At 46.5% G+C, this 14,927-nt stretch overlaps 2 protein-coding genes across 2 annotated transcripts in view; one reads left to right on the forward strand and one right to left on the reverse strand.

Annotated features, from left to right (window-relative positions):
- Positions 1 to 688: 688 nt before the first annotated feature.
- On the reverse strand, positions 689 to 9,345 carry PHF5A (PHD finger protein 5A). The gene is made up of 4 exons (XM_075553638.1): positions 9,217 to 9,345; positions 8,761 to 8,784; positions 7,904 to 8,070; positions 689 to 1,689 (listed from the first exon to the last, which is right to left on the reverse strand). Exons 1-4 carry the CDS (start codon positions 9,266 to 9,268, stop codon positions 1,600 to 1,602), a joined length of 333 nt encoding a protein of 110 aa, XP_075409753.1. The 5' UTR covers positions 9,269 to 9,345; the 3' UTR covers positions 689 to 1,599.
- Positions 9,346 to 9,722: 377 nt separating this feature from the next.
- Positions 9,723 to 14,927, forward strand: part of ACO2 (aconitase 2) — a 50,044-nt gene continuing 44,839 nt past the window's right edge. The window contains exon 1 of the mRNA XM_075553639.1: positions 9,723 to 9,832. Within this exon, the coding sequence (XP_075409754.1) occupies positions 9,797 to 9,832 (36 nt within the window). The 5' untranslated portion in view covers positions 9,723 to 9,796. The remainder of the gene's footprint in view (positions 9,833 to 14,927) is intronic.

A 14,927-nucleotide genomic window follows, 5' to 3' on the forward strand; every position in this document is an offset into this window, starting at 1 on the left:
AGCTGAAGCTAATCCACCACGGGATCATCAGGTCAAAAGGCATGAAAGCAGGAAGCAGAGACTGGACCAATAGAAAAGCCGTGTGAACAGGCCATGGTAAGGCCTCTCTTAAGCCCTACGGCTATGGGTCTTCCCTTTGCCCACTTCCCGATATACCCTGATATACGGGGCTAAGAACCCTGCCTCTCTACATCCTCTGTATTAAACTGGAACGATCTGTTCCTGTCAGGCTCCCTTATTACATTCTCTGAAGGCAGAGAAGATCTTCACTCAACTTTGTACTGTCAGTGTGTCTCAAATGACCGAGACTCGTTGACGTAACCCTGGACAGGAAGGCAGGAGCTTCTCATTCCTCTCCTTGGCTTCCTCCTCAGTTGCAGTGTAATCTTGGGCCTTCAGGATGGGCTACAACCTAGGCTCAAAGATTTGCTTGACTTGGGGTCTCAAACTAAGACTGTGTCTCTTAAGGAAAACTTGCTTTCTACCTCCAGCATGTAGAAATTACAGAGCCCAGTTAGGGTAAAGAGTTCCATAACTTCTCCAGTCCCCCCTCAATCTCTTAATCTGTATTTAAAAATATGAGTCCTAGTGGCATAGTGGGCTATGCATTTTTTTAATAGAAAGAATATTTGTTAAGTCTTAAACCATACAAGGGAAAGGCAACTACAGAGACCTATCAACTAGATGAGGGAGACCTTTAGCACAAGCTCATAATGGTGTCCAAGCAATGTGATTTCATCTGGTATCTGATATGGTTCACTGTATTGTTGGAAGCCACCACTTCCTCTCAAAACCAGCGAGTTTTCAGGAATGACTTAGATTTACGGTGTATACTCATGTATAAGCCGAGTTTTCCCAGCACGTTTTCATATGCAGTTTTTGTGGTACAATTAGGTGTCTCGGCTGATATTTGGGTTGGCTTATACTTGAGTATATATGGTACCTAGAATGAACGGCATGGATGGGTCAGGATTACATCCCATGGCCGCATTAGGAACAGGTGCTTAATGAATCCCACTACTTCTAATATGAATCATGCATTCCTGGGTGACTCAAATAAATTCCCAGAGTCGAAATGCAATGGGGAAGGTGACCGACTACCAGAAAATAAACACCAACTTTATTAACACAGTAGCAACAGTAAAGGTTTCCAATTTCTCAGCAGAAAAGTAGCATGAGGCCAGCACCACCCTGGTAACCTTTACAAGATTGAAGTTCACGTTCAGGTCACTGTTCTGCTATCTCCCCACTGCACCCTGACCCCAGATCTCATCAAGGACACCTGCCACTGGAGCGGTGGCCAAGGGGTTTTCTATTGTAGTAGTAAGGACGGCTTGGTGTAGTGAGAAGCCGTACACGTGGGGAACAGAGGCATGCATTGTAAATTCAAAAAGAGCCAAGAACTGCGCTGAAATGGCCGAGTCCTTTTCCGTTCCTACCACACGTGTCCGGGTGAAAGGAGAGGGGAGCAGGTGGAAGGTTACCAGTAGAGCAACAGGTTGGTCTGGTGGTGTTCTGGGCCCCACTTCTTCTTTGCTGGTAGGTGTCTTCTCTGGCAGCTGCACAGCTTCATATGGGGAGGAAAGGACTGCCGGCCAATCACCTCTTTTTGAAGCCGTATTTTTTGCGTTCATAGAAGAGATCAGTCTTAGAACTCCCCAAATTGACAATCTTTGGGCAACCATCTCTCTGGAAGATAGAAGAATTTATAGGTGGTTGGAAGTCTGGACTGAGGGGGGATTAAAGATAAAATTAGGCTGCAGAGGGAACAACAGGTAAACTTCTCAAATAATCGTCCCCAAACACTCCCAATACTCCCTAACCTGGACAATCGGCTCCATTAACACTGATGCTTCCTGGTCTCCCACAGCTTCTGAAAGAGCATGTTCTAACTGGCCAGGGTAACTTTTGGATTCATGGTTCATCTGTTCAGCTTACTAATCACTGTATTCAGTCAGTTATCAAGCACTAAGCAGGAGACCGTGCCCAGGACCTGCTGACCTTCTACCCAGTGACCTGTAATCACACTTGTTGGTATCTAGTTGCTAACTTGATATGTCTGAGAAAAAGTGGGAAACTCTTCAAAACTAGGCAAAGATTTTCTTCCAGTGAAAGGTAAGAACCATGGATAGTCCCCTGCCAACCAAGCTCTCTAGCCCTTCTGTATAGAAGCACTGAATATCAGAAAGGAAACAGCGTCCTGTTTAAGTATCACTGGAGAATCCCAGGCTTTGCTGTCTCTTCAACTCGCTGAATCTGACACACGGGCTTAGGGGGGGGAGCATGCTTCCTATCTGGAGACAACAATGGATGGATAATGCTCTGATCTATCAAGACTTGCTCCCCTGGCCATTCTGTATGCTTGAGTGGGTTCCGAGAAGCTCCCAGGGAGCTCTGGTCTCCAGGGATTATGACACCCGTCAGTTGATTAGGAACTATGAGAGGAAAACTGGTTACTGGTAGAAACCTTCCCAGGTCTGATGATTGTTTTCTACATCCCTGGTCTCAGGTATGACACGAAGAATTCTCATCTGTGTAGCATGGTGTAATCAGGCAGCCAGGTCTAGCCCCAGTCTCACCCATGGCTAGGTGTACTCAAGCAAGCTGGCAACCTGTATTTAAGGTCCTTGTGAAAATCAGGAGCAACCGCCTCCCCTGGCCTAAGAAGGCCTGGTATTAAATGGAGCAGTGCTCAAAGCCCTTAGAGACAGATGCATTCTGCTATGACGACAGCCTAATTTGCGCCTTGCTGATTCGCTATGTGACTGTGAGCAAGTCCCTTTGGATTTATATTCCCGAGCGTGAATCAGGTCAATGTTTACCAAAACCAGACCAAGCCAAACTTACTACCATGAAGTCAGTTCCAAATGTTCCCCACAATGTGCTTACGGAGGCCCAGAGCTACCCACTGGCCAGCAGGTACTAGAGGACCTGCTCTCATGCACAGCTCACTGCTTAGGCTGAAAGGACAGGCTCAGTAGCCAGACCACCTGACTTTGCTAAGTTACATCAGCTCCCTGCGTCTCAGCTTAATTGCATGTAAATGTCTATAATGGTAGTACCAACCCCCAAGAATTAAGAGCACTAAATGCCTCAACAGACAGGCTAGTGCATGGCATATAATGAGCTCTTCTAAGTTAGAAGACATTCAGCAGTCAAATGTTAGCAAGTTCACAATGGTAGACACATACACCCACCCACCCCACCCCATGTAGAAGATACTTTTGAAGACAAGATTCTACATACTGGAACTCTTCACAAGAGTACAAAGAATACCTTTTCTCCCACAGTGCAGTGCATCACTAGTTTAAAACCAACGGAAAGCACATACCAAAATATGACAGCTCAAAATAAAGTTCATAGAGAACTGAACGTTTTTCTTTAAAAAGGTGACCAAAATTTTTTTTGAGAGCAAAAAATTACTGATTTAGAACGGGTCAAAATGAGTCTACATCTCTTTTAACAAAGATGTAACAAAGAACTATGAATGGATGCCAGTGACAGACTTTGTTCTAAGGACACGAAACACTGTCCACTCTGTCACTGTTTAATAAATATTAACAACAAAAATCTACATAGACCAGCCATTTGGGACCTTAAGAGTCAAACAATTGTATCACATGATTCTATTTGGGGACCAAACAAACCAAGAAGCCACCCATCACCAAGCACCTAACACCCAACAGAGGCATCCATCAAGGTGAGGGCTTATTCCTCCCTCTTCGCAGACTTCCCCAAAGTGACACAAGCATGTTGGCTGCAGAGCCAAGACTTGAATGTGGGCTTTCTGCCACCTTATTGGGAAAGGAGGGGGGTGTCTTCCTGACAAGGCTCCCAACAAGCAAAACACAATTCTCACCACAGTTCAGGATGGTGTAGGGCAGGGGCCCTCAAACTTTTTAAACAGGGGGCTAATTCACCGTCCCTCAGACCCGTTGGGCCGGACTATATATTTTTTTTTTTAAAAACAAAAACTACAAACAAATTCCTTTGCACACCGCACATACCCTAATTTGAAGTAAAAAACCAAATGGGGGAAAAACACCAGGTGGGCTGGAGAAATATCCTCCGAGGCTGCATGTGGCCCGCGGGCCATGGTTTGAGGATACCTGGTGTAGGGAACGTGAGACCTGGCGTTTCGCACTGTAAAGTGTCACTGCTCAAAGCTGTGCACACGGTGGTAGAAATAGCACAGGGAGGACCAGGCACACCCTTGGCCTCCATGACAAAAACAATACAGTGAGGTGGTCTGGGGCCCATCCTTTGAGCTGGACTATGCATCCCAAAGGGGCTCTGCAGATACCAGGAGGACTTGTGATCGGATGTCACACTGTATTTCTACTTCCTTTCTCTCCTTGACACGTTTCCTGAATGGAAAATGACGTTGACCTCAACTTTAGCCTCTCGACTCCTACCCTTAACTTGGACCCTGGCTAATGGCGACCCTCATACAACACCTCCACGACTGGGTGGAGACCCATTGGATGGTTACTGGCTGATTTCTGGCTCGAGGCTGCCCTTTCTTCCTAGTCCGACTGTAGCCAGCCACCCCACTGAAATCAGTGGCGCATCCCGAGACACGTCTCTACTGGGAGAAGGGTCGTGGTTGTACACGAGGTCTATCAACTGGGAATCGACCCCGAGTGTCTCACATGGGAAGGGAGAGTTCTACAACTGCCCTCACATTTCTTTGTGGGGAAATAATGAAAAGCGGCCAAGGAGGACAAGACCTAGGTGTTAGTCCTGACATGCCACTTATTAGCCATGTGACCTTGGGCCAAGTTGCTTAACTCTCCTCCTATTTCCTCACCTCTGTCATGTGGAATGTTTACTGAAGAATCTTCAGCATCAAGTCAATGCCGCCTCACAGCGGGCCTATAAGACACAGCACAACTGTCCCTGTGGGTTTCTGAGGCTGAAAATCTTTACATCTGTCATACGCCTCATCTTTCTCCTGCAGAGAGGCTGGTGGTTTCAAACTGCTGTGTGGTTAGCAGCCCAATGTGCAACCTGTGAGTCCACCAAGGCTCCATCAGCACAGGACCTGGTGCGGTCCAAAAGGGGATCCAATCAGAAGGTTCCCAAACACAGGGAATCCAGGACGGATGATCCCTTCAGGACCAGTGGAGAGATGGCGATACCGGGAGGGTGGGATAGAGAGGGGGAACCGATTATAAGGATTCTACATGTGACCTCCTCCCTGGGGGATGGACAACAGAAAAGCTGGTGAAGGGAGACATCTGACAGTGTAAGATATGACAAAATAATAATTTATAGATTATTAATGGTTCATGAGGGAGGGGGAGGGAGGGGAAAAATGGGAGCCGATGCCAGGGGTTTATGTGGAGAGCAAATGTTTTGAGGATGAGGGTAACGAATGTACAAGTGTGCTTTATACAATTGATGTATCTATGGACTGTGATAAGAGTTGTATGAGCCCCCAATAAAATGATTAAAAAAAATAAGCCGCCAAATTTTAACCCAACTGCATCTTTAATAATCCATTTTCAAATGTATTTACTCTGCACGGCTACTCACATCCCTGGTCTGTGGTCAGAGGGTTCACCAGAGACTCAGTCCATGTGTATTTCTCCCTCACTTTTTTTTTTTAAAAACAAACTGGAACAACTTTAGAATGGGTCAAGAGGGAAATCGAATTATTTGTTATTTATGTGAAGGGATATGTGTCAATTGTGTGTGAGACGGTTTGGGTGTGTGTGTCTTAGTTACTGTATTCTTCTTTTGTGGTTGAGCAAGCTAAGAAAATGATAGGAACCAAGGGTGAAGAGGGATTAATTGGCTAATTGATGAACTGCTTACTAAGAAACCACTTTAGTTAGTCCTCAGGTAGCAGTGTCAGATACTAGCCCTGACCCCTCAATATTCTAATGACCACGAAAAAGTGTGAGAGGGCTCAGCTTAGCTTACTGGTCTAATGGCCTTATAATTGGTGACAGAAGCGAGAAGGGAACAATAACAGGGAAGATTCCTATGTAGGAAAAAGTCCTATGACGGATCTCTCCATGACGCTGTGTAAGGCTGAGAGGTGGATCATGTCACCGGACGGCTTGGGTTCCCTGGAGACAGGAGCTGAGTAGACATGAGCTAGATGCCATCTCACTTGGCCTCGGAGCACTCTTGTCCGATGTGCAGGAGGGGACAGGATGATTCTCAGGGACCAGATGGAAGCATAGAGATCCAAAGGGATCAGGTCACACAGCACATGCAGATTAGGCAGGCGACAATGGACATTACTAAGCATTCTCTGGCTGCAGGCATCAGATAGGAACTCTAGCTACAGGCATGTGAAGTTCATGGTAACACTGACACTACGGGACTCTTCCTAAGCAAAGCACTGCTGATACTTACATTTTCCCTGCTCTCCCCCTGCCCTGGCCCCACTGCTTATGTTCTAAGTAATCACCAAATACCAACTATATACAGGACAGTGTACATGGTGGGTGATTTACAATGCTTGGACTACATGCCAGCCACCTAACCAAGAACTGGGGGGAAAGAGAGGAGCTAATTCAAAACCTATAGTCCTTGCTTGAAAAAATCCAATCTAAATGGCTGACAAGACCCGCATCTAGAAAAGCTCTGGCCGTGATGAAACACAAACCAGCATTTAGGAGATTTGTTTAAATCATGAATTATGTTTACTTAAGACCTTTCTCATCTCCCTACACAACAGAGGACTCGACAAAATATTCTTGTCTGGCCTGTCACTTGCTGGGGGGAGGGGGTGGGGATCCAAACTGGTAGACTGCTGAGGTATCTGGGCTGTTCCTCCCCCTCATGGGTACATCCTACCATGAGGGCTCCCGAAGACAACAAAACATCAGGATGACACCATGAAGTTTAGTCAGACAGTTGGGCTTGCCACTTATTAGCTGGGTGGGGGACGGTCAAATGGGTATGAGACTAATGATACCCATTTAACAGTGTTATGGTGTGGAAGACGGGTGATAATATTTATAAAGGACCCACAATTAATTAGCTCATGAGAACATGAAGAATAATACCTTTTGCCTTATCCTACAATACGTAGCCAAACCAAAAGCTCAAACCTGATTGTAGTTAAGTCTGTCCTTCTAGGGTGGGGTAGAACTGCCCCACAATGTTTCCAAAGACATAAATCTTTGTGGAAGCAGAATGCCACAAATCCTTCTCCTGTAGAGTGGCTGATGGGTTTGAACTTTTTGGTTCATAGCTGAACCCTTAATTCCGGCACTAGCATAGAGCCTACTAGATAATTAGATATCCTTCTAACATACTGGATCCAAAGTACTGGATCCAAAGTACTAATCCAGTACTAACCTAACAAAAAGTAGTAAAACACACCTGCAATGCTGATCTATAAGACACCTCCCCCACCCCTAGGCTTAGTGGAGCACTGGTAACTGGCCATTGGCACCACACAATGCCAGGGAATGAAAACATCATGAAGCAGAACCACAAGTAATCCTACAATATTAAACCAAAGGCTTTCTTTAGCTGCTTAATGATGAAATCAAACTGTCCCAAACTCAACCCTGTCACCACATCCACCCACGATGGTGAGCTGAGTCAGGAGAAATGCTGGGTGGCCTTCACACACCATGCGCTATGCTAGGACTTAACAAATGCAAGGCATTGTTCTGAGTAAGAATCATCAGAGACACATCAAAAGAATGGAGTGGACTCTCCAAATTGCTGGTGTTGACTAGAGTTGCTTCTCTTGCATTTTGCTTGCCTTTTACTGGATCACACCCAGCGTGGGTCACCGAACTGGAAGAAATTATAACTTTGCTGATTAGTTGAACATAGTAATCTCCTCAGACAGTAGGAGTTTTCTGTGGGTGGCAAAAATGGTACTAAATAAGAGGAGGAAAGGGCAGATGGGAAGCTTAGAGAGACTTACATCCTTCTCCTGGATGGTGCATTCCTTACAGTAATAGGCATCTGAGACTCCGGGCCCTCCACAGATCACACAGCGGCCCTGGTAGGAGCCATAATTACACTCGTCACATATGCGCACCAGGGTACAGGGGCGCACGTAGGAGTCACAGATCACACACTTGCCATCACCTGTGAGGAAAAGAAAATTGAGTGATGCTTATCAGTCAAGACCTCCCTTCCCAAGTCCTGTGTCTGCCTACGCTTATGGGTAAGGCTCTATTTTCCTTTGAGCAGAATTTAGGGCCCTCCTCCACGTTGGCGTCAGTCCAATCCTCTTAACACTTATTAAAAGCTATTCAACGCAAGTGAAGAGCTTAGAACAGCACCTGGTAGATGACCCAAACCAAACCCACTGCCCTTGAGCTCCACCTCACTCCCTGCAACCTCACGGGGAGAGCGGAACTGCCTCATAGGGTTTCCAGATCTGTAAATCTTTCCAGAAACAGGCTACCACACGATTTTCCCACGGGGCAGCTTGCGGTGGGGGCGGTTTGGACTACTGGTCTTTCAGTTCTCTAACCACTGGGCTGCCAGGGCTGCTATAGTAGGCCATGGGTCTTGATAATGGCAAAAACAACATCCCATGCATATTGGGGAGTGGGTCAAGCTATTTTGGCGACTTATCGTGTCCTAAGCTACAGATTTCATCAAAACCCCAATGCAGTGTTTAAATGGTCCAGAGGCGTGGAAAAAGTCTTTAGTTGCAAACTGGGATTCTCCGGTTACAACTGCCTAGTCCCTGCACTCAAAGCCCTCTGGATGGCATCGCTGGAAACGTCTCTGCAGATTCCAATGGCTCGGGCGGCGAGTGCCACTCACATTTTTCACACAGTCTTCCGATGGCTGTACGGGCAAAGAAGGTGAAGAGCATGGTTAACATGAGGGCGAAGGGGAGAAGGGCATCGTCGAGGTGGAGCGGGGTCGGGGGCAGGGACTTCAGTGAGCTCTAGGGCCGGCTATCCCATTTTCGTCAGCTTGGACTTGAACCAAACTAGAGTCTCTCTCTGGTTTGGGGCAATCTGGACAGCGACGCTCCCCGGGATCCTGACTCCAGGACTCCATCCCCACCGCTCACCTCCGGCTCTCCACCCGGGCGCCCCGCCGCCTTGCCTCAGAGGCCACGTACCCGCGCGCTCCGACACACTACCCCGAGACCGTAAGGCGGGAAACGTGGCGGCTGCGAGGCAACACCCGAGGGGCAGGCTCAGGATTCGCAACCTCCCCGTCCCTAACACCATTCCCACCCAGATGGACGCGAGCAGGAAGCCACCTCACCAACACCAGCTTGCTTGCGGCAAAAGATCAAATCCGGATGGTGTTTAGCCATAGCTCCAACTCAAACTGGCCACCGGAAGCGTCACGAGCTTCCGCCCGGCCTTTGACCCCCATGGTGCTTGCCTTTTGGTTATCCTGATTGGTCCTCGAGACTTCCATCAGGTGTTTTATAGCTTTGCCCCAAGTCCCGCTCCTTCTCGCGAGATGTACGTTCCTTGGCGAGTTTCAAATTGCGGCAGTCAGGTCCTGGCAGCTGCGTGAAGGTTTTATAAAAATAAAAAAAATCAAAACAAAAGGTACCTTTCCCAAATTTGGATGGAAGATAAAAACGAAATTTGCTTCTTCTTTCAACATCTTTATACTGTCATTTTATTGCTGCAGGTGTTTTTATACAGCCTTTTGTTTTCATGTCACACTACAAGAGCCCCGCCCACCCTGCGCCCAAGCCCCGGCTTCTTCACGAAGGCTCCACCCCCCTTCGCCGACGCGCTATTCTCAGGCCACGCCCCCTGCCGAACGCCCTTAAATAGGCCGTTTGGCACGTCACTTTCACGCGACCTTATCTTTGTCAGTGCACAAAATGGCGCCTTACAACCTACTGGTGACCCGCCTGCAGGTAAGCGAGCTCAGGGCCCTCAAGGTTTGCGGGGGCGGGGTGCCCTCTCGGGTGTCTACGGCTGTGGGCGAGGCTGGGCATGACGAGCGCGGCCTCGGGCAGGCTGGCGTGTGTCTGTCTCGGCCTTGGGCCCAGTGCCTGTGCCCGATTCGCTGGCGTCCGAGGTCAAGGCGTCCGCAGCTCAGTTATCGGCCCCGGTCTTTCGCCGCCCCGTGGGAAGTTTGGGCACGAGCAGCGGTGGCCGCGTGGAGAGCGGAGGCTTCTCGTTAGCCCTTCAGGACCACACGCCCCGCTCCCGTAGGGTTTCTTTCTGTGCCTCAAGGTGAGGACAAGGTGACTGGGGGCCACGTCCTGTGCAGAGTCTGTTAGGCCTGCTGCCCGAAGGGCTTCCTTCCGAGCTGTCAGCATCAGAGATTTGCTAGCCAGTTTGCCAAGCCTGGCGTCCGGAGGAGAAACTGGTACCTCTTCCAGCTTAGAGGACTTTGCGGAACTTGCAGTGAAGAGTGCCCGAGGGGCGGGGGTCTGCCCGGACTCATGCATAGTTACCATCTTAATCGCTTACATACGTATTTAATTGCAAGACCTTCCGTATCCCCTCGTGTGATTCACATGAGATAGGTGTGAGATGATGATTCTTATTTGATAAATGGGGAAACCCGCTAGGAAGTAGGTGAAAGTTCCCTCTTTTAGGATTGGTCCCTATAGTTCTGTGGCCAGGGCAGCTGCCCTGCTGCCCTCAGCTCTGTGAGTTCCCTGTCAGCCTGCCCTCACAGAACTTTCCGCCCTGCACAGGTTAGGGTGCAGGAGTTAACGTTTGTGTTTGGGAGATTTACTAGAATGGAGTATTTTGAACTTTTTTCCCCCTTCTTTTAAATAAGGGATAGGGCAAATCGGTTTGACCTTGACTCTCCTTTTATGAATCACCTAGGGGTTTGACTGATTGTGACTGCCAAATAGGTTTTTCACTCCTAACTTGGCAATCCTTAGGAAAGTATTTTACTCAGAGGTTCAATGTCAGGCATGTATTTTGCTAATAAAAATAAAGGAGACAGACCTTTCGTAGACAAGTGACACAACTTTGACTCTAAGAAAATAAAAGTTGTTTTCTGCTAGACTCAAGGAAGTACTGTATTACAAGAAGTTAAGTTTAAACTCTGGTTTATTTAAAGTGAAATAATTTATTGTAAAATACTTCTGATTTCATGTTTTTGCACAAAAGCAAGGGATTCCCTCTTAAGGCCCTCTTGTTCCCCAGGTTCATGGTGTGGAAATAGTACCCCCCACCCCCCTACTCCTGGTATACCATATACTGCAGTCAGGCAAGATTACATAAAAAACTACAGATATACTAAGCTTGGAAAAGAAGTATATTGACATTCCACAACTGAAAACCATCCTGGAAAATCTGAGTGTTAATTTGGCATAGAAATCTCATGCTCTGCCTTAGCCCGGTGACCTTGAATAAGTTACTTCCACAATCCCAGTTTCCTCAGCTGTCATTTGAGGAAGAATCATTTAAAAAACATTCAATAATAATTTTTAAAAACATTCATTTACTGAGTATCAGATAATATTTTTTTTCAGGTGGTTCTTAGGAGATGTCGCCCAAGTAGAACGTGCTTGTATTTGTTTATGATCACCATATAGTCCAATTTCCTCTTTTACAGATGGAAAACCCAAACCTTGAGAAACCTGAGTGACTTCCAATATAGCCGAGCTGCTTTGTAGCAGAGTCAGAATTAAAGCCCAGGTCTCCCTGTCTGTTCATTCAGCCACAGAATTTGTATCTGCTTTATCCACATCACCTCCCAGTGGCCAGGCTATTTGAAACCTTGGCCAGCTAAACCCCGTTTTTTGAGAACTTTGTGAATTTTCCTTTTTGAAGTTGAATGACATTTGAGGAGTGGTAGTTACTACCTTGTGCCAGAACACGGTACTTGCGATTCACTCCGCCTTCATTCACCACATACTCACTATACTCCCTACTGCAGAGGGTATTGGAAATCTTTTTCAACAAAATATTCTTCTGCTCCTGGCCAGCATGGTGACAATCACTACTACCGCCAAGAGTAGCTAACATGTAACTGTGTACCAGTAATCTCACATGACCCTGTTAGATAAAGCAGATGTGTGCAGATGAAGACACTGAGGGTCAGAGAGGAAGAGCTTGGACTGTGGCATTAGGCTGCTTGGATTTAAATCCTGATGCCATCACTGTGACTTTGGGCATATTATATTATTTTACCTCTTTGTGCCTGTTGGCGTGCCTGCAAGATATGGATGATAGTATATTGCCTTATGTGATCCTCAGTCTTCATTGTGGAGCCCCTGGGTGGTGTGCATGGTCAGCGAGCTCCACTGCTCCTGGAAAGGTTGGAAGTGGAAGTTCACTCAGATACTTCTCAGAAGAAAGGCCGAGTGATCCTACTTCTGAAAGAAAAGTCTCAGCCCTTGAAAGCCCTGTGATGCACACTCTGGTACACTTGGTGTCACATTAAAATCATATTACAACTTCAAATTCTTAGAATTCTGCTTGGCACCTAGTTAAGTGCTATATGCTTCTTTGTTAAATAAAATAAGATAAACTCACATAGTGTATCTTCACTATTTAGCCAATGTGATATGAATCGGCACATTCCAAGGCCCAGGGTCTGAGCTACGGTACCATTTTCCATCCCTTTGACATTCAAGACAACCTGTTGACCAGGGCACCATTGGTGAGCCATAATCTGAGACTAGTGCTCACTCAGTTGAAAGTATTATTGTTTAGCAGTACCTGCTACCAGCTTGTAAAAGTAGAAACAGTAAAGGAAATGGGTGGTGAGCTGTGGTTATGAATTGGACTGCTAACTGCAAGGTCAGCAGTTCAAAACTACCAGCTGCTGCTTGGGAGAAAGACGGGCCTTGCTACTCCTCTAAAGAATTAGTCTTGGACCCCCAGGGGTAGTTCTACTCTGTCCTGTAGTCTTAGCTATAAGTTAACATTGACTCCATGGCAGTGAGGTTTTTTTGAATGTCTTAAAAGCCATATCTGCTCTTAAAAAATTTTTTTTTAATGTTTAATATTTGTGTACAAATTACTGTGGGTGGTAAATAAAAGGAATTGGGCCCTTACAAATACATTTCTTGGCTCTTTGGTTTTGCCTTCAAATACTGGGTTCTTAACATGTGACCTTGGGGAAGTCCTGCAGCATGTAAGTCTGGGATGGCAGCTAGCTACAAAGAAGTCTGAAGTCTTTAGCAGAGGTTAAATTTTCAATGAAGTACCATGAAAAAAAAACATTGCCTTTTATTGTGAAAGCTGGTCCTGGTTACTTCTTCACTGTAACTATTACTGATTGATTGAGTCAACAAATGTCCCATCTCAAATTTGGGTAGGAAGATGAGGGAGTAGATTCACCATCCTGAGGACTAGGGAAGCCCACATTGAAAGCACTGTTTGCACAGCACTGTTTTAGACATTGGGGGTGCCACAGTGATCAAGAAAGAACACAGGAGATAATTAACAAGTGTGGTAGACAGTAGGGATGGGGATGTGGCCGGGCTTCATCTGGGATGATTGGAGACAGACAAGCTTCTCAGGAAATGGTGACACGAGCTGTGACTTGAATAAGAAAACAGCCATTCAGCATTTGGGGAGCAGAGACCAAGCAGAGAGAGTGAGAGACATGAGCTCGATGTGTGGAGGATAAGCAACAGGACCAGCGTTGGTGAGGCTTGGGGAAGGGCTGAGCAAGAGGGGCCACGGTCTTGGGGGCTGCTGTGCAGTGAATTACTTAATGTGGCCCTTTTAACTGGAAGAAATCCTTATTTGTGTTGATTCCAAAGAAAGGTGACCAACTGCGGGAGTTATCAAACTGTCATTAATGTCACATGCAAGCAGAACTTTGCTGAAGATCATTCATTGATGGCTGTAGCAGTACACCAAAGGAACTGCCAGAAATTCACAACAGGATCAGAAAATAAAATAAATAAATACGTTTTAAAAAAGAAGAGGATGTGCCATGAGGGATATTATTGCTGACATCCGGTGGATCTTGGCTTAAGTGCAGAGAATACCAGAGAGACAGTCCCTTGTGTTTCATTGACTGCGGAAAGCCAGTGTGTGGGTTATACCAAATTATGGCTAGTATTGCAAAAAAGCAGACTTCAAGAACACTGCACTGCACTCATGCAGAGCCCGTGCACGGGTCAAGAGTCTTTCACATAGGACAGGGAATTCTGAGAGGTTTAAAATCAGGAAAGGTGTGCGTCAGGGTTGTAGCCTTTCCCCATACTTAATCTGTATGCTGGGCCAATGAGGAGCTGGATTCTATGAAGAACGTGGCATCAGGAGAAGGCCTACAACTGTGATAAGCAAGTGGCACAACCTTGATTACTGAAAGTGAAGAGAACTTGAGTCAAGATTTAAAGAATACAGTTGTTGGGTATGCATTGCATCTCTGTACAGACAAAGCAAAAATCCTCACCACTGGACGACAGACAATACTGAATCATGAGAAACTAAGGAAATATTGAAGTTAATGATTTCATCTTGTTTGGATCCCTGATCAGTGCTCTTGGAAGCAGCACTCAAGAAATCAAATCATGTATTTCACTGGGCAAATGTGCCACACGCAAGACCTGTTAAAGTGTTGCAGAGCAAAGGTACCACTTTAAAGACTAAGGTGTGCCTGACCCAAGCCACCATATTTTCACTTGCCTCATAACAGGAAAAGCATCAAAGAATCGATGCATTTGAATTAGGGTGTTGATTCAAAAAATCCTGTGGACTGCCAGAAAAATGAACGCGTCAGTCCTGGAAGAAGTGCCGGCAGAATGCTCTTTAGAGGTAAGGATGGCGAGACCTTGTCTCATGCAACTGGTGTCAGCCTCTGGCTGATGATGCTTATTATCCCCCTCCTGAAGCTAGGTGAGAGGTATCACGCCACCCCATGAGGAAACAGCTTTAAGTGACAGAAACCCAGGGGGAGATGTGGTGTCGGGGAGTGACATGATCTGATTTATACTTTTGAGCAGAATCATTTAGGGCTCTGCAGGTGCCAGACCAAATAGTGACAACAGGAAGGCAAGGAGACCAGGGTGTGTGTGTTGG

This window comes from Tenrec ecaudatus, chromosome 6, assembly GCF_050624435.1.
Source record: "Tenrec ecaudatus isolate mTenEca1 chromosome 6, mTenEca1.hap1, whole genome shotgun sequence".
NCBI classification, from domain to species: Eukaryota; Metazoa; Chordata; class Mammalia; order Afrosoricida; family Tenrecidae; genus Tenrec; species Tenrec ecaudatus.